This window comes from Bradysia coprophila (genome assembly GCF_014529535.1).
Source record: "Bradysia coprophila strain Holo2 chromosome X unlocalized genomic scaffold, BU_Bcop_v1 contig_12, whole genome shotgun sequence".
NCBI lineage: Eukaryota > Metazoa > Arthropoda > Insecta > Diptera > Sciaridae > Bradysia > Bradysia coprophila.
Window position 1 is genome coordinate 1,131,010 of NW_023503293.1, and position 19,916 is coordinate 1,150,925.

The following is a 19,916-nucleotide window of genomic DNA, read 5'->3' on the forward strand; positions in this document are numbered from 1 at the left end:
AAACTCTTCGCTGGTTGTTAAGAGCTTTCGATTCTTCACTGAAAACATGTTTTGCCCACATTTATCCATATTTCGGTCCGTCCGAAGTACAGGGGTCTTATTCGTTTACGCTCTTACGTTTGTGACACGTCGTATTGTTATTGTCCATTCAGCGAGAAAAGGAGACGCTGCGACGTTAGTCCCAAGATAAAAATACAAAATGTTAGATACTCTAAGTTGAGACTAGGTACCACTATAGGGGCTTTTCATGCGCATCACTATAGGGGTGTGTGCAATTTACAATAAGTTTATCGAAATGACTAGCATAGATACTTGGTGTTCATGAAATTAAATTGAAAATAATTAGTTCTAGACAAACAACAAAAAGGAGCGTTTGATCAATTCCGAGCAAATTAACAAGTCAATAATTTACTAATAGCCCCTAAACAGCTGATAGCATGGAAACAACATGTTTACTCAGTTTGTACGGCGGCAATTAATTTCAGGTTTTTGGAATGACCGACCTATTACACTTTATCATTTAGCTCTATACTCTTTCACTCGGTTCGTGACATACTTTACGAACGGTGCACAAATTAAACGTTTTAAACAATAATTCACTTTGTCTATTGCTTCTACCTACAGCTTTTTTTTGCCAACCATTCCTGGTGATCCATATTTCATTGTAATCATTTTTAATATATTTTCCCATTCAGCTTACTTAATTGATTATAAAGAGTTAGTTTGGAATAATAATTAGCAATTTAAAACGACTTAAAGCAATTTCAGTTTGTATAATGTGAGACACATACACTGTATACATCGTTTGAGCTCGTTATAATTATTAATCCCGCATTTTGACTAGACTTCCCCACATCGTAACCCCTTGTCAAGCAACGTCAAAACATGGAATACCCATCCCACACACACGCACGTAACATCGTAATTCGCTTTTCGGAAAAATATTATGTTAATTTCATATAAAAGCCGTTGCTCTGAATTACCATTTTCCATTCATATCTAGTTATTGAGTGATGATTTTGAACGGCTTGTGGTGGCGATCATAGATTGCCTTTAAATTGTAATTAACAGAGTAACCTCCGAACTTAGTTATAAATACCCTGTACGACTGTGAAATAAATTCATTCCAGTTTTGGATATAGACGAGTGAACAACGCGTTTCTCTTCCTCCACAAATTGGTGACCCCGACTTTGAACGTTTACTTGTAAACCTCGAGTCAGCAACAAATTGTTAAAAACTTTGATTTGATTTTTACAATTCAATCAAACTTTTAACACATAAGTTTTTGTCTTACTGTCCAGATCAAATATCTGTGGAGACAAAAAACCAAAAACCCTTCAAACCCAACTGTTGAGTTTACCACTTAATAATGGCTGAAGGTAATGATGCTGGTAATGACATTCCATTAGAAGAGGTAGATGGAATTATACCACCTGAACCAGCAAATAACATAAGGGGTGCAATAAACACCATCCAGATAAAAATACCACCTTTCTGGAAAGCAGACCCCGAACTTTGGTTTCTGCAGGTTGAAGCCCAGTTTCTCTCTGCTGGCATAAGAGCTGATAATACAAAATATAACCACCTTGTTGGAAAGCTAGACAGTGATACCCTTACGGCTGTCAGTAATATAGTCAAAAATCCACCCGACAATGGTAAATATCAGACTCTTAAAAATCGATTAGTTGAAGTATTTAAAGAATCAGATCGCCAAAAGCTTAAAACACTTTTTTCCGATCTTTCTATAAATGATGAAAAACCTTCCACCTTACTACGTAAGATGCAAGACAACTCATGTAATAAAGTTAGCAACGAACTCCTACATGAGTTATGGTCTAATCGATTGCCACAACAAATTCAGTCCATTTTGGCTTGTTCCACCGAACCGTTGGAACGCCAAGTAATCATGGCTGATAAAATATACGAAACCTTAGACAAAACATCGATCCAAGCCTTTTCTTATGGTAAGAAGTCTGAAATCGATTTCGAAAAGCAGTTCTGCAAGCTGGAAGATAAGATCGATTCTCTACAAAAGAAACTCGGTTATTCTAGATCTCGCTCCAGTTCTGATAAACGATATCGTTCTCCCTCTCGTTCGAACAGTCAAACGAGCCGAAATCCCAATCATTGTTGGTATCATCAGACTCATAAGAATAAAGCAAAACGTTGCACCAATGATGAACCCAAAAATAAAGATAATCCGCCTTGTACTTTCACGAGAGACTACAAGTCAAAAAAAAAAAAAAGCATCTCGAGCCACGCAGACTTGGCCTGGACAACAACAACAACCAAATCAACAGGCCCACCGCTTTGCCCCGTATCAAAGTGGCCCTTCAAATCAGCCAGTACCATCGTCGTCTCGAAATTCATCCTCCGTCGCAATGCAAGCTCAGCCAGTACCATCGTCGTCTCGAAATTCATCATCCGTTGCAATACAAGCTGCTGGTCCCGCCGAAATTCGTCTATCCAATATGCGCCGTGTTTTGAACAAGGCAGCCGACACACCAATACCCAGAACCATTTGCATAAACCACAAAAGGTTTGGAAAGGCAACAGACATCCGGCGATGCCCCGATTGGTGCACTATGCGCAATCCAGCTCCCGCAAATCCACCGATGGACAATGAACTGGACATATCTGATGCGGAAAACTTACCACCACCATTGTTACCCGAACCGATGGAACGAAATGCCATTCCAACTGCCGAAGAAATGAGTTTGGAACTCGAAAATGAACTATTAAATCTTTCAGAATAGGAGGGGAGGTATTGTGGTGGCGATCATAGATTGCCTTTAAATTGTAATTAACAGAGTAACCTCCGAACTTAGTTATAAATACCCTGTACGACTGTGAAATAAATTCATTCCAGTTTTGGATATAGACGAGTGAACAACGCGTTTCTCTTCCTCCACAGGCTAAACCAAACTGTGAACTAATTTCAAGGGAACATTATATGTACAGTGAAATGTAGTAGATGTTGGGTTGGATAGGAAATCGCCGAGCGATTATTAATCTTTTAATTATACCAATTTTCATAAAATTGAACCAACTGCAACATTAAATGTTTTGCTTTTTTTGTGAGATCACAAAAATTACACACAATTAAATTGAATATCGTGTCCATATTAATTAAGGGCGAATGTAGAGAATGTATACACATTTCAAATGACAAATTGGCAAATAATTATCAAAATGAAAACCAGAGTTCTAGTGAGACAAATGCAGCACTATCCCTTCCGTGGGGAGAAAATTAAACTTTTCTATGTTCAACTGTCACTTTGTTTATGTTTTCAAAAATGGTATATTGATGTTTTTTGTTTCGTAGAGAAAAACGGTCAATTAAACCTCGCACACATGAAAAGCGTTTGGGAGAAATAGGAAATTCCAACTCAAACGAAATTGTAGCCCTCGCTTCGCTCTGGTCAGAAACATCGGTTCTTGTTGGAATTTCCTATTTTCTGCATCATAACCGTCAAAATCATATAACGAAATCGGAAGTAGAATTCACAAACTGTGCTTTATTCGGGTTACTCGGTTGTACAGCGAATGAAGTGTTTTTTCTTTTGTCAATCTCGTGTATGTTTTACCCGATTTTTTTTATTTGCAAGCTAATGATTACCGTAAAGCAACGGTGCTGTTTTTCGTTCCCTTACAAAATTGTCGACAGTCAACATATGGGATTGTAATGAAATAAAATATTCGGTAAAAGTGATATTTAGAGAGTTGTTCGATATTATGAATGAATTTGGCATCCCAACCAAACTCATTAACTTAACCAAAGCGACGCTTACGGATACGAGATGCAAGATCCTGGTCGACTACACGCTGTACGATGCCTTCTCTATTGAAACAGGACTTAGGCAGGGTGACAAGCTCTCAACTATTTTGTTTAACTTGGCGTTAGAGAAAGTTTTGAGAGCCATGTCAATGAACAGAGCTGGCACCATCTTCTATACGAGTAATCAGCTGACGGCTTTCGCTGACGATGCTGACCTGATAGGAAGAGGGACACTAGTAGTTCATAGAAATGGAAAGAGAAGCGTGTAAAGTTGGACTCGTGGTAAGCGAAGTGAAATCCAAGTATTGGATTGCAGTCAAGGATCTCGTGTGGGGCAAAACGTGACCATGGATACGTACAATTTTGAAGTCGTGCAGGCATTCAAGTATTTAGGTTCGACATTAAACGTAACCAGTGATATAGAGGAGGAGATCAAAATGAGAATTACGCAAGGAAGTAGAAGCTTCTATGCACTGAAACACCTGTTCAAAAGCTCACAAAAGCCCGTGCAACAAAACTCCGACTCTATAAAACTGTAGTTCGACCCATCGTCATGTATGGTTGTGAGACGTGGTCCATGACATCCAAACAAGAGCAGATGCTGAACTGCTTTGAAAGAAGAATCTTAAGATCGATATGTGGACCAGTACATGAAGCAGATGGTTGGAAAAGACGAAGGAATATGGAATTGTCCGAAATTTTTGGGAGGAATTTCATCACAGCTGCAGTAAAATCAGCGAGGCTCCGATGGGCGGACCATGTGGCTAGGACGAATGATGACCGAACTGCCAAGAAAGCCCTCGACAGGAAATGGGCGACCACGGAAGAGATGGATAGACTATGTGGTCGAAGATACTAGATCATTGGGGGTCGCGGATTGGAGAAGTCTGGCCGAGGACAGGAACGAGTGGAGGAAGTTAGTAGAGTCAGCCAAAACCCGCTTGGGTTGACAAAGGCTGCTAAGTAAGTAAGTAATATTGCGTTAAGCAATATAATACAAAAAGAAGTTTAAATGGATCTGTATACCGGTAATTCTATTGTGAAATATGTTACAGACGCTACAATCGGTTCACTTTATTTATTTTGAATTTTAATTTCGGCTGGACACCACCCATCATTTTTATACAAAATAAGTTAATTTAATTCAAGTTAAATTAAGAAAGCCTTATTGCAATTGCGAATATTGGCGAAGGAAAACCATCGCATCGAGGTGGTATGGTATGGTACAGCATAATTTAAACGCTACACTATATGCTGATATGTAAAATCAACTTGATAAAAACAAAATTCTCTCAAAATGGTACATCGGTATACACCATTTCGATTTTAGAGAGTGTTATTGGCAATAACTTATTGCCGTTACCACATTTTGTCGATTGGTATACATATAGAATTCGCCATACACACATTTCCGTTTATAGAATGGTAAGCATTTGCTAAAATACTTCTGCAACGTTCGATCCATATTCTAATCATTTCTCTTGAACTCGTAAGCGCTACACCGAAGGAAGTTAGGCACTTCAATAGAAATATGTTACCGAAAATCGATGTGATACTTTATGTTTATGTTTACCAATGCACTCGGAAGAACATTTCCCATTTTATGGTACAATTATAGTAAAACAATTTCATATGCACGCACAATGGTAGTTTGTGAGTAGTTTGTTTACGCCTAACCATTAATAAATGGAATGTGAACAATTGCTAATTTTGCACATAACGTTCGTTTAATAATTGCATTGTATTGCTGCCACTTTCAGGTGTAAATTTTGAAAGTTACCCGCAGCGCTACAATTACGGTTTGAGGTACGTGTGCATCACATTGTATCTTAACGTTGCCTCAAATAAATCTTGAAGCTAGGATGTAGTATTGTGAAACCTCTTCTTAAGGTAATTCTTCCATTTATCTCACATTTTCATTACGCAGTGAAAGCTTTAGATAATTAAACAGGGTGTGGAAACAAGTTAATTTATATGGAATATGTAGATCACCTTTGAGGTAAAAGCTTTAATGTTACCCCCACCATCTTCGTTTGTATTTTTCAATGGATGAACGTCATGGTGTGAAGTAAGTTTTATAGTGTTTCTCGGAATCTATGATTTACCATTTTTCGCCGTCTCACTTGTCTAAGGGCAGTGAACTACATTTCGTAAAGAGAATACATGTTACACAGAGACTAGCGGTACGTTTGGTTTTTCACTAATTACTTACTATCATTTCCTTTAATTTTTGAAATTTCTTTTCGTTTTTCTTCTGCCTTCTTTCATAATTCTTCAACAAAAAATAGAACAATTTTTTATTAAGTACATTTGTTACGAAGATAAAATGAAATCTCAACAAATGTTTAAGATTCCGGATTCTATATGGAATGTGAAAAAACTGATCTAACATCTAATTGCATAAAATGTGATATCTGAACAAAACGCAATCCATTTTTAAACAAATTTCCCTCTCTCCGAAATATGAAAAAATAAATTAGCCACCGTTGTGATGCAATATTAAATGCAAGCAGAATGATTTGGCATTTTCGAGTAACCAATATATTGTAGAATTCATCAAACCAAGTGCGTCAAAAATCCAAATATCTTCAGCAAACCCAATGGTTATGAATAATAGCAAAACGTTACCAACGTTACAAACTGTTAAAAACGTTTAGTTAAAACGTCCTATTGATTGAGAATTTAACTTATTTTCATTTGCTCTCTGGGGGTTCTGACGACGTTTGCATTGTTTTTGCAAAATATGCATGTAGTCGACTTAGTCATAGAGTACAATCGACGATAATAACTATGGACGTACCTCGACAGTGTATATGTATAATATGTAACTTACGCTCTTAGAACGGTCTATAGATTATAGGTCCCTAGGGATTGACTGACTTAAATACCAGCGATGGTGCTGCCGGCGAGCTGGCTCGAAAATTTAAAAAGTCATTTGATGAAAATATAATTAATATTAACTTTCCGAACGACAGCGCCTCTCAGTGACACTTCACGCTCTATAGACCGATACAATAAGAATATTCGAAATTTTAATACCAATGACAGCGAAAGCATAAGAAGGAGCAATATGTCATTGTAAAGTACCTTTTTGATTCAATTGGTCTATATTGTATTTTGAATTAGAAGACGCACTCATGTTTTAAATGAATTTATGATTTTTTTTATTTCGTAACAAAAATGACACATGCAATGTAAATTGCAGTTTAAGTGATCTAATTCTATAAATTAACTATTTAAAAACTGTAACTCTTATATTGTAGCATCAGCAGAAAGTAATTTGTAGCATACGCAGTATATTTCTGGGTATACCTGACTCAGACTCCTAAAGCTACTTGTGCTGACACTGCGCGCCTGAAAACATAGATGATAGATTAGAAAGTGTGCTTGAAAATACTTTAATTGAAAATAAAAATTGTTAAACGTAAGTGTAACAGTACGATTTCCAGCATCGCTTCGGAATGGCTTATAAATCAAACAATTAATTGTATCTTCTTGCGATCATTGTTTTACTGTGAAAACGTACTGCGATAAAAGAGATTAAGCAACAAAATATAGTAGAGGTGTTACATTATAGAATAGAATAGAATATAAAGAAAAGTTAAAACAGTTCCAGAAGAAAGTTTTTCATGCCTCGCCGCAATTAAGCGATAACTTCCAGGCAGTATTTTGAGTCGATCAATATTCTCCTTAAATTCACTCAATATTTATTTGAGTCAGAAATTATAGCTAGGTATGCTGTCTCAAGAATTTCATTTTCACATTTAAAATCTGATTTTAAAAGTTCAAAGATATTTTTAAAACCAGTGTAAAACCATCCATGTACGTCATGCTTGATTGTTTCATTGCAGTTTCTTTTTCCACTAACATTTTTGAAATTGATTTAAGAGGCATCGTTGTTTAGCTAAAATTGTAGCCTACATTTGACCGTTTCATATTTTATTTGCATTAGATTCCTTTTTGAGAAATGTACGACCACGACTAACCCACTTGCTAAATAAAAATTGGTTTTGGTTGTAGTCATTTGGGAAAAGTCAACAGTTTAACGAAATTTTCATAAACTGCTCAGTTTTCTCAGAGCTGGTCAAACTGCTGCAACCACATCTATTTTCTGTTGAAATCTAACACATTAGTGAACGTTACTGTGGTTCTATATTTTTGAAAAGGATTCTGGTGGAAAGATAGCATCAAAAGTAAACTAAAATCCAGTATTTAAAAAACACCCAAATGTATGATTTTCAGCAAAACATCGATATACCTTAAGAGACATGGAAAATTAGCTGAAATTATAGCCTAAATTCGTGCGTTTCGTTATCTTCGATAATATCTTTTTACAAATGTCAATTTTCTCAGAGCTGTTTCATCGAAACTAAAAGACGAAGCGCAGAAATGTAGGCTACAATTTCAGATACCACTTAACACTTATATCGAAAAGATGTTGGTACAGAAAATGATTGAAAAAGCAATAAAGTCGTTGTAATGACTGATACCATCTTTTCATCCGTTTACTTGCAATTCGTGTATAACTATCAATGCACGGTGAGGCTTAAAATTTTTAAATAAACGTGAAATTTAACATTCACGTTTTTTTTCATAAGTGAGTTGGGGGAGAGAAGTGCTATTCAATTAAACAAGGTTTAGCAAAATCCCCTTAGCTGTTCCTGAGAACCAACACCAGCGTCAGCCAGGGCTTGTGGAACAGTGAGGACTTTAGATTTACATAATTTCTTCATTGAGCAATAGTAGCTAAAAGTAAAAATTTCACCATTTTAAAAGACTGATATCTCCTTTGAGAAGCAACCGAGGAAGCTTTTGAATGGTGATCCTAGACTAGCAAACCCTATTGAACAACAAAAAATTATTTTTGAGTTCTTCAAATTTTCGCATTATACGTGGTTCGCGGTACACCGAGCAATTGAATCAAACTTAAAGGGACTGAGCCAATTAAAACTCTTTGTTTATTTTAAATTGCACTAAAATAATTTATTTTTCCCAACCGGTTTCACTAGCTAAGCTAGCATCATCAGAGGCTGATAATTGACACTGTAAATCTTAGAAACCAATTCCAATGTAAATCTTAAGTCCTCACTGTTCCACAAGCCCTGGCTGACGCTGGTGCTGGTTCTCACGAACAGCTAAGGGGATTTTGCTAAAACTTGTTTAATTGAATAGCACTTCTCTCCCCCAAGTCACTTATGAAAAAAACCTGGATGTTAACTTTCACGTTTATTTAAAATTTTTAAGCCTCACCGTGAATGATAATACGTAGCATAGAAGATATTATTTGGCGAAACTTATGTAAGGAAAATACTGCAACTAAAGTTTTCTGGAAAACAGTGTTTCCAGATGAGGTTAGGGCTTTCGATAATAACAAATAATTTCAAGACGAATCGACACAACGCTACAGTGTGAGCTACACTCCTAAATTTGTGTGAAAAAATGATATATTTTCGATGATAACTTCGTATCCGCGTCCTTTCTGGAAAAATTGGGACCATCGTTTTGTGTGAAAATGTGTTGGCTTTGAATAAAAACAATAAATGTGTGTGGTGGCGTAACCTATTTTTCCAGAAAGAACGCGGATGCGAAGTTATAATTGAAAATATATCATTTTTTTCGCAGAAATTTAGGCTACAATTTAGCATTATTGTGTCGATTTATGACGTATTTACACGTAAACGTTTCTTTTTTATCCTGCAAAATGTTAGAATTGACTCATGGAGGACAAAATATATGAAAAAGAAAAAATTGTGTGATGTAGTTCAATGTCTCATGAGGAATTAGTGAAATAAACCTGAGCCGTTCCGACGATAAAAGTTCTAGCCGCCGCTGAGATATCTATAGTCTTTATTTTTGTAAAAACTTTCCCAGGAAACATTTTTCATGTACATTTACCACCATTATACAGAACAATCTATTTTTTGCAGAGAATAAAGTCCCCAGCACATTTCTTTCATAATATGACCTCTCTTCATATTAATATACGACAAAATATAAAGAAAACGTTGGATGGTATAGCCAGCAAACTATTTCTTTTAAAAAAATTTATAATTCGAGAGTCGAGTAAAACTTCGATTACTTTACGATTTTCACAAACAAAAAACTTTTGATTTATGATTATAATACTGATACTTATAGCTGCGAGCATCCACGAAATTGGAAACTAGTGCATTCCGCAATGGAACACCAATTTTCTGCTATTGACAACGACGGTAACAATAAACGATGAGTTCTAGCTAGCTCTCTAATATATGTGACAAAAAATGTTGAAGTAATAGATTCAGTTTCACACACTAGGAGATAATTTACAGAAATAAAGTCACAGCTTTAAGGAATTTGTTATGGTACACATTCGATGTTGCTCAGATTCTTTTATTTGCCAGAAATGTTTCGACACTCAGTTCGAGGTCATCTCCAGTGGCTGAAATTACAATTTTTCGTAATTTTACACATTTGTTTACGTTAATATACAACAATCAATGAATACCTTAGAATAAGCCACTAAATTAATGAGTTTAATCTTCAATTAAACCTCGTCACTACAATGAACCATTGTTGGTCAGTGTAAACAAACAAATTGACTTTGCACGTCTATTGAATGATTGTGCAGAATTCGGACAAAAGTTATAACAAAGGACTTTATCGTGACCGGATTTAAAATTTGTTATCACTTCTGTCCGAATTCTGCACAATCATTCAATAGACGTGTAAGGTCAATTTGTTTGTTTACACTGACCAACAATGGTTCATTGTAGTGACGAGGTTTAATTGAAGATTAAACTCATTAATTTAGAGGCTTATTCTAAGGTATTCATTGATTGTTGTAAATTAACGTAAACAAATGTGTAAAATTACGAAAAATTGTAATTTCAGCCACTGATGATGACATCGAACTGAGTGTCGAAAAATTTCTTGCGAATAAAAGAATATGAGCAACATCGAATAAACTTTTTTAATTCCTAATCTGCTCATCACCGAAAGGATTAATATGAATTGTAAACGTCAATATCGTCAAGGCAGAATGCCAATGTAAAGCTCAAAACACCCGAGGAATTGAAAGGGTGGCTAAGCATTAAAGAACAAAGAGAATTTTTGTGGAAATACGTTTTCGATGCCTCGTGTGTTTCGAGGATAAAGTGGTTTGGTAATACAAATATACTGACAAAAAAGGGAGGTAAAATTTACCTGTTGCAGGTAACTTTGTCTTCAGGTAACCTGCAATAGCCGCCACATCTGTTGGATATAAGATAACTTTGTTTCCAGGTAATCTATCGTATATCCATCAGCAGTAGCAGCTGTTGTAGGTTACCTGGAGATAAAGTTACTTGTAACAGATAAGATTTTCCCTTTTTTTGTCAGTGTAGTTATAATTACTGAACATTAGAACAAATTTGGTATGATTTTAATTGTGATAGTTCCAGCCGTTGAACTTTTATATGTTTGTGCGTCTATAGTATAACACGATATTTACATTACGAAAGTAATGCAATCACCAATTCTGAAACTGTAGGATTTTTATAGTAAATGTTCAATTTAAATGTTTACTGAAACAGAAATAATTCAAGTACTTGATAAACTTCATAAATTATTGAAGTGAAAATAGATTTAAATGTACCTTGCTTCGATTTCTAGGTGGAGCACTGAATTCTTCTTTCGATTTTCTCCTTTTATCCTTCAATATCATTCGAGCAGCAGCAAAGGCCATGGTTTACTGTTGTTTTATTGGATTTTTTTTATAAACTGAATTTTTACTTATTCTGCGAAATTATTATTTTCGTTGATTTTGTTATTGGCGTTCATGCGGAAGTTTTTTTTTATTAATTTTAAATTTTATTAAATACGTTTTGCACAAAAAATCATTTCCATTTATTTTTTTCAATTGTTAGCTGTGTGATTCAAAAAAAAATATTTTTTTTTCAATTCAATTGCTTGTCTGCTTAAGTTAGATACTTCTTTAGTAATATGAGTAATATTTGGTAATGGTAACATTTAGGGTTGAACGATTTTTTGTCATATCACATTAAAAGCTTCACTTGACCATTTTTTTTAAATTTTTGTAAATATTAGGCCTTTATAGAGACCTGAAGCAACGCGAATGCAACAAATACTTCAAAGAAAATATTTGAAAATTAACGTTAACATCAGTGAAATTTGCTTCAGCTGTCCCACTCATACAAACAAAACTGCTTTTACGTATTTATACGATTTTACTGCTACGACAAGCGTCGGTGTGTCTGTTTCAATTATAAGCACTTTCATTTGTATGGACCAGCTGAAGAAAATTCGTGTCTAAATTTCATTGGCGTCAACTATAGTAATAAGCTTAAGTTACAAGCTACACACACGGAATTTTGAAAACCGACACATTTTCTGTTTCTGAGTTTTACTTGAGTTTCTCATTTCACCATTTAAAAACACATGCAAAATGCACAAAAGACCAGTAAACCACGAAACAGAAAATGTGTCGGTTTTCAAAATTCCGCGAGTGTAGGTTGTAATATTCTAAAATGTTATTTTAAGTCATCAATCTTCAGCTTAATATGTCCTATAAAATATCGGTACGACTGTTTGAGCGGAATGAAAAGTAGAGAACGTATAACACTGTTAAGAAATATCAGTTTACGAAGTATTCCCCTATTATTTTGGGGTAGCTTTTAACAGATCAGAAAGACCCACAGTATAATAAGGGAAAATCCATTAATTATTAATTTAAAGGTCACGAATGTTGGATTTTCGATGGATTGTCAAACTTGTTCAAGTTGATTGATGTTTCTTTCAAAAGGTGATAGAAGAGTAAAATGCGTTTGAGACCTGCTTTTGACCGTACACATCCGATCAACGATGCAAGAAAAGCGTTGGCTTTAAAGGGCCACGTTGTTGGACCAATGAATTGCAAAAAAAAAATATTTTACGTAACATCAAAAGCGCGTAGCAATCTCACAGGGACTAAACTAAGGAACATTGTAGGTGGGCACGTGCCCACCCGCGCCTCTCGAATGCCCACTTACAAATTCATATTTGCCCACAAAGTAAAATTTAACAGAAACATACAGAGTACGCAAATTTCACACCAAAAAGTACGACTATTAGAATATTTTTCCCTTTTTCCAATAGATTCTTATGATCAGACCGGGAGTTTCAAAGATCAGTTAATTGTAAGTTTCCTTGGGGTAGTTGTCATTGCATATTTTCATATAAATTTTGAAATATTCCACAATGCTAGTCTAAATTATATTTTCATCCTGTAACAACACTCTCATTCTCTCACCGAATTTAGTTCCAAAACAGCAACATTCTCCATCACTTTGTTGCTCATTTTTTCCCCTTTCATCATTTTTTCTCAGATGTGTCATTTGTTGTACTGCCTTTGGCATTCATACGGTTTTTTTGGCAGTCATACCGAGGGGGAAACGACTCGGGTAATTGACAACACACCCTTAAAGGAATGGCCGGAGCATCCGGTAAATAATAGTTATTCAAGGGAATGATAGAAATTGATGGAGTTGCAAGGAATTGACTGGAAGTAAGAGAACTTTATAGTATTTGAAAGTAATTGAGATGATCAAAAGAAAGCCAATCCTAAAGAAAATTGTTCTTCTCACTCGTCGCACGTTTCCTTTCATTTACTTTCAATTTCTATTATTTCCAGTCAATTCCTTGTAATTCCATCAACTTCTAGTATTTCCATCAATTACGATTATTTACCGGATGCTCCGGCAACTACGAAACTACACTAAATTCGACGGTTTTTGTACATTTTCTTTATATTTGAGTTCCTCCTAAATTCATACTAATTGCTTTCGCACTACTCTACAATATGTTGTGGTTACTGGTTACATTAGCAAAATATTCAGTTCGATTTTGTCATATTTTTTGGAATGTGACTTTTTGGAACTACAGGATAGAAAATTGTATACATAACTCGGATTAAAAAGCTGTTTTTTTCACCACCTAGGTCACCCACCTTTTCGATCTTCGAACTTCGATGAAATTTGTATTTGGCGCCTAAAGGATAGGCCTATTTGCGCCCTTTTGTCGATATGCCCACCCACAGAAAATGCCTTAGGTTAGTCCCTGCAATCTCACTGCATTTAATGGGATAAAATATCTCCAAACGCGGATTGATCACTTTTCTTAAATTTTTAATGAGTTTAACTTTATTCACATCACAATTGCAATCAAAGCAAAATTATTTATTTCGAACGCCTTTTTTTGTAGGACATATTATACCGACAACTTACGGTATTTTCATTTTTTTTTATTTTTCAGAAAGGCATCTAACGATTTCAATGTTTCTTGCCTCTCAGTTAAATTCTTGGTAAGCAGTATATATGGCGAGTATATTGCTGAAGATAATAATGTCAAAGCTCCTTATAGTATCTTATTATATTGGGCCTTTTGGTCGTCAGATTGGCGCCTGCATTTTTGCATTCGTTACTGTATATTCATAGAACTTGGTGCAAAATGTATATTTTCCTGAATGAAATTTCATTTTAATATCCAAATTTTATATTTTAAAAGTTACATAAATTTCAATTGAATTGAAAAACATTCGCAATAAATAGTTCGAAACGTTTTTCAGGTTTTTTTTTTGGTTTCAGCAGAACAAAAGTTTCAGCTATGGTGAAAACATATAAATGCTTTGCCATGGTTTCAGTATTTATGTCAATAAAAAAAAAAAAAAAATTTTATAGTTTCGCCGAATGAATATAGCCTATGTAGAATGAACGGAAATATAAATGCGAATTGTTGAGTCATAATTAATTGAATTTTGAATGTTCAATTAAAGTGGAAAATACTCGGTAGTATATATTTTGACTGAGATAAATTGTTCTGTTGAATTTTGTTTAATACAAGATTACAATAACAAATGGAGGAAACCGAATAAAATGGAAAAAGCAAACTAGTTGTCGTAAAAATCTCGGCTATTTCTGCTGTAAAGCGGCTCAAAATATTTTTTTTTTTTTAATTAAAAAGGTTGAGCTGCTTTCAAATTTGTACATTTGAAGAACTACAGTTGCATTTCATGCGATAAACAATATTCAAACGCGGTGCGAGAAAACATTGAGAAATACTCTTTACATAACAATTTCAGGAGTCTTTCGCTACTGCTACAGTTAGAGGCAGCGAAATTTCAGCATGAATTTGCTTCAGCTGTCTCTCACTGCCTCTGACTGTGTAGAAAAGCAGTAAAACACATTTTTTTCGGAAAATCGAAAATTGTTTTTCCTGAGAGGAAATCCAATTATTTGTACAGCAACTAGACATTTCGTATGTTTTACGCAGTTTTTGCCACTTACAATTGCTAAAAGTTTCTCATATGCAGAATGAGCTCATTCTGCACGTAGGAAACTTTTAACAATTGTATATTAGGATTTCAAATTTGTTTAAAGTCTGAGCTCTGCAACGGTTAGTTCCCTAAAATAATTGACGTCTATTCATGGTCCACCGTCCACAAAATTGAGTCATTTTTTCCGGAACACAAGAAATTTTCAAAAAGATATTCTAGTTTCGGAGATATTTAACTTTAAAGGCTTTCATAACAATTTTCCATTTTACCGAAAATAATTTTGTTCAACAACTTTTCTTGACAAAAAATATGGAACAAAGACAAATCTTAAACAAATTAAAGACACATGAAATTGGACAAGTACCTGCAATATTTTAAACAAAACAAAGTTCCAGTGAAAAATGCTTTGAGAATATATCGCGCTAATTTCACTGAACTAAACATTCTCACAATATTGGAAATAGGTGCCATTTTGTGAAGTGTAAACGTAGCATCCTACTTTACAAAATATATATTGCTATATTATTCTTCTCAATTCTATAAGCTTACAAAACAAAAATAATTTTATTTATAAGCTTCAAGCTTTGCGCTTTCCTATATCTTTTCTTGACAGAAATTATATCTTTTATTTAAAATTAAAATGCTGCTGACGAGAACGTCTATCGTATACGTATATGACTGAAAGCACGAATAAGTGGGGAAAATAATTTGCGTTGACATTTGTCAACAATGTGTATACTGAATAAACACACAAAGATGCGTATTTTTACACTTTACATTGTTCTAATGCAATACTCTCTCTAGCAAACAAACTCTCAGATAACTGTGTAAAATGAAATCACATCTTTGGGTCCTTTTAGTGTCAATATGAACAATTTTGTTTTTGAATGTTATTTTTGAAGATAAAGTAGAAAAAATCGATGTGGGAACAAATGCTCACTATATCTTTATGCTGTAATAAAGAACATGTCGACGTTAAGCGACGCTACAAATAAACACCCCATTATTTCTATATGTATATACATAGCCCGTCTTGGATAATATAAAATGACAGAGTAATACTATCAACAGTCAATTTAAATAGGAAACGTAATGTAATATTTGCATTCAGAGTCTTTTCCACTAGGATATCGGTAATTCTATTGTGAACCATGTTACAGACGTTCAGCAAATTCTTTAAATTTGTTGCATAAATAAACAATCGGTTCAGTTCGAATCACTTTAATTTAGCATTTAATTTCGGCTGGACACCACCCATCGAAAAATTGTCAGATCATTTTTTAAATAATCTAAATTAATTTATTTTGCAGAAAAAATTAATTTAATTTAAGTTAAATTAAGAAAGACTTATTGAAATTGCGAATATTGGCGAAGGAAAACCATCGAGATGGTATAGCACAATTAATTTAATCCACGTGTTTAGTGGTATGGTTTGTAGCGTTGCATAAAAAAGCGGTCGAATCCGATCTTTTGAATTTTTGTATGCGAATTGACATTCAAACGTTGATATCTCCGTTGTTTTTGAAGAATAAGAGCCAGATTTTGCTAGGTTTGCATCTTTTATGGAGTTTTATCGATTGGCAAACTCATTTGTGTGAACACCATACGGGTGCTGATATGTAAAATCAACTTGATAAAAACAAAATTCTCTTAAAATGGTACCACGTTACATTTTCTCGATTGGTTATAGAATTCGCCAGATATGGTTCATATATATCGACTTATCCTTGCCTATAACAGAAATTCATATATTTTATGCAATACATATTCACGCTATGGATGATATGTAACGTTATTATTTGATAATACGAAATGGAAATTTTTTGACGCTAACAGCAGCAGCTTGCCGATGTTTACCATTAAAATATTTTGTCTACCCGATATTTTCTAACGAAGAAAGAAGGTGAACGGTAAATAAGAGGAGTCATCTCAATTATTGCATGAATTATTCGAACATTTGTACTACGCTTTATACCACTTTACCATAGAAATTGTCGTAAAATATCATCGATTTTAGGCAATTGCCGAAGTCAATTAAAAGTTACTATAACAGAAAATCGTTGTTGCCGAAAACTATAACAATCAGAAAATTAAAAAACGAGTCGTTCATTTTGAACGATAATCAACAGTGCTGGCACAAAAATCAAAAATGCAGCGACCACAAAAATTGTTCTAAGTTACACCCCTGTGCTTTATACACTTCGATACGTGGTGTCGTATATTAAATTCTAAAGACTTTTAAGTACCAAAATATTATACACAAACGTTCATATTATGCAAATCGAATATGTTCAAGAGCCACAATTGAATGGAGAAAATATTTACACATATACGAGACTTTTGTGAATCCAGGTAAACATTCGAGAATTACATCATCATGAATATACATAAACATCAACGTTGAATGTGATTTAGATATTTTGATCTGAAATAATATTTCAGATATTCAGGAATGTCTTCGCAATATTCACACACGAAATCATTTTATACATTCAGGCGGACCGGAAACGTCACATTCTCTCACCACATAGTCAAAATAAAAACAGTTTTTCCCACTTTTTCGTTCCAGTTGTGTCAATGGTTGTTCGGAATGCGACTTTTTGGTGCGCCTGAATATCAAATAGTACATGTTGCTCGGACCTTAAAGATTTAGTTTTTCATCAAGCAGGTGAAGACATAACTGTGCTACGCTCCACTACATCATCAGACATCACCTGGGTCAAAAATGCATCTTTTTGGTCCTAGTGCCATAATGTACTGTTTTTGAAATACATATTTATATAACACATTTTTGTAAATATTTTTCCGATTTTAAGCATAAATGTGGTTGCAGAAGCAAATGTAATATTTGTGCAGAAAAAACTTAAAATCTCGAAGAAAAAATTGATACAAAATATTATGCATGTTTCTGTTCCGTTGTTTGAATGAAACAGTTGAAGTGGTTTGTAAGTTTCTTCTTTTTCAAATTTAATATTCCACTTTAAAAAGAATTTAAAAAAAATGTAGAAAAGATCAAATTAAGCACAAAAGTTACGAATTATAAAACAACCGAACAACAGTTTGTGGGAGTTGCTTCAGTCACTACTACAAAAATCAGTGATGCCAGGTCTATTGAGCAGCAAAACTTAAAAAATGCAACCATTTGTCAACAAACTGATATTTCGAAATTTTCATGAAAATATAGTCAGTAACAGTACTGAGAAATATTGCTCAAATTCACGCTCTATAGATTTGCGTGCGAACTGTTAAACAAAATACATTATTCGTTGCATGTATTGCAAATAATATTGTATGTAACTCGGTGAAAAATGCTTCTTGATTCACACAATGTGTAATCTACACATCTAATACCTAAGAAAGCATTTATCACTCGGTGGCATAAATAACTATATTTCAGAACTCACTTTATAGGTCATACGTAATTCTGTTTTCATTTCAAACTCACGCAACCCTTTCTTCTCCTATTAGCCTGCAATGTTTTTTTATTTACAACTCTAGTGGAAATTCCCCTTGCTGGTTCCGTTGACAAAATACTTTTATATATAAATAGCTTTATGACTTGGGCCGAAGCAAGAACATTTTATAAGTAGCAACACTATTCATTAGGTTTATTTTATCGCTGATCATTTTAACGATGTTTGTACTTGTTAACCTTTTCAACAAAATTTATGTGACTCTAAAATGCCATTATATAAATAGTCCTGAGAGTCATGCACGAAAATTTACGGACTTAATACATCTATGAATTAGATGGGTACAGTATAAAGTTCAAAAGTTCAATATTGCATCTTCAAATTTCATTGAAGAATTACTAAAATGGAAATTATTCAATTCAGCATTCCGATATAGCGAGAATGCCTTCGGTATGTCCTATATCAAAGGATGAAATACTGTTTAAAAGAGATGACTATGCAACTATGTAACTGTTAAATACACAATCATATATTGGGTCAGATCATAGGTATAGTAGTCTCAAAATATACCAGTATCTTGTGTTATCCTAACTTAGTAAAACATGATCGAAAATTGTATGTTATATAAGTGTCTCAGTCGCAGGCATGAGAGTCGTGCGATTTTTTTTAAACCGGTTTGAGTCTCGGCTTGGGGTGTTCTACAGCTTTAGTGTCCTCTGAAAACTATTAGGTATTAATTAGAGGAAACATCTTTTAAAGGTTTCACTGATCGGCTCCATACAAAATCAAAAGGTATGAGCACGGTTTGTACCATTTTTCGCTTTTTTTTCACATGAAAAAAGTTGCTTCGCGAAATGTTGGTTTTGAATCAAACTTTTGTACATAATACAATTACATACCGTATGAGACGCATATAACATGTAACAGCAATTTAAGATTTGTCTCATCCCGTTTTTGGCGGAAATAATTTAAATTGATCTAGCGAAGTTTATCACAAAATTTATATTGATAAAGTGTGGAATCAGTTTAATGTTAACGAAAATTGTAGAATGTTAGCTGAAATGTGTTGATTTATAATATCCTATCATGTATCGATAAAGCGATTTAAAATATTGGTTGTGGAAGAATGAGACAAGATTTTTTGTTTGGAAGTTCAAGACTACATTATGGCACAGCCTAAAAAGCTATGAATGTTGAAGCCAACCCTCTATAAATTGGGACTATCAAAAAAGCCTCACATGTTCGATTAAAATATTCAGATCCATTGATTATTGTCGGCAGGATAAACCTTACGTTACATATACACTTTTCGAACTTTTTTAATGAAACTTTCCAATTCTAAAGCCATAGCCTCTATCCATCATTGTTATACGAGAAGCTTTGCAATGTCATATTTTCGTTATTTCCTATTTTCCGTTTTTGTATTTATTTTTT

General features: G+C 34.2%; 1 protein-coding gene across 7 annotated transcripts in view; it reads right to left on the reverse strand.

Annotated features, from left to right (window-relative positions):
* Window positions 1–19,916, reverse strand: part of LOC119067542 (neo-calmodulin-like) — a 149,778-nt gene that overhangs the window by 27,247 nt on the left and 102,615 nt on the right. For 4 of the 7 annotated variants that reach the window (XM_037170601.1, XM_037170602.1, XM_037170603.1 and 1 more), the window contains exon 3: window positions 7,092–7,133. The exons of 1 other annotated variant lie outside the window; for it this stretch is intronic. In XM_037170601.1, the coding sequence (XP_037026496.1) occupies window positions 7,092–7,133 (42 nt within the window). Of the gene's footprint in view, window positions 1–7,091; window positions 7,134–11,394; window positions 11,604–19,916 lie in introns of those variants that run through there. 2 more of the 7 variants (XM_037170599.1, XM_037170600.1) reach the window with 2 other exon arrangements.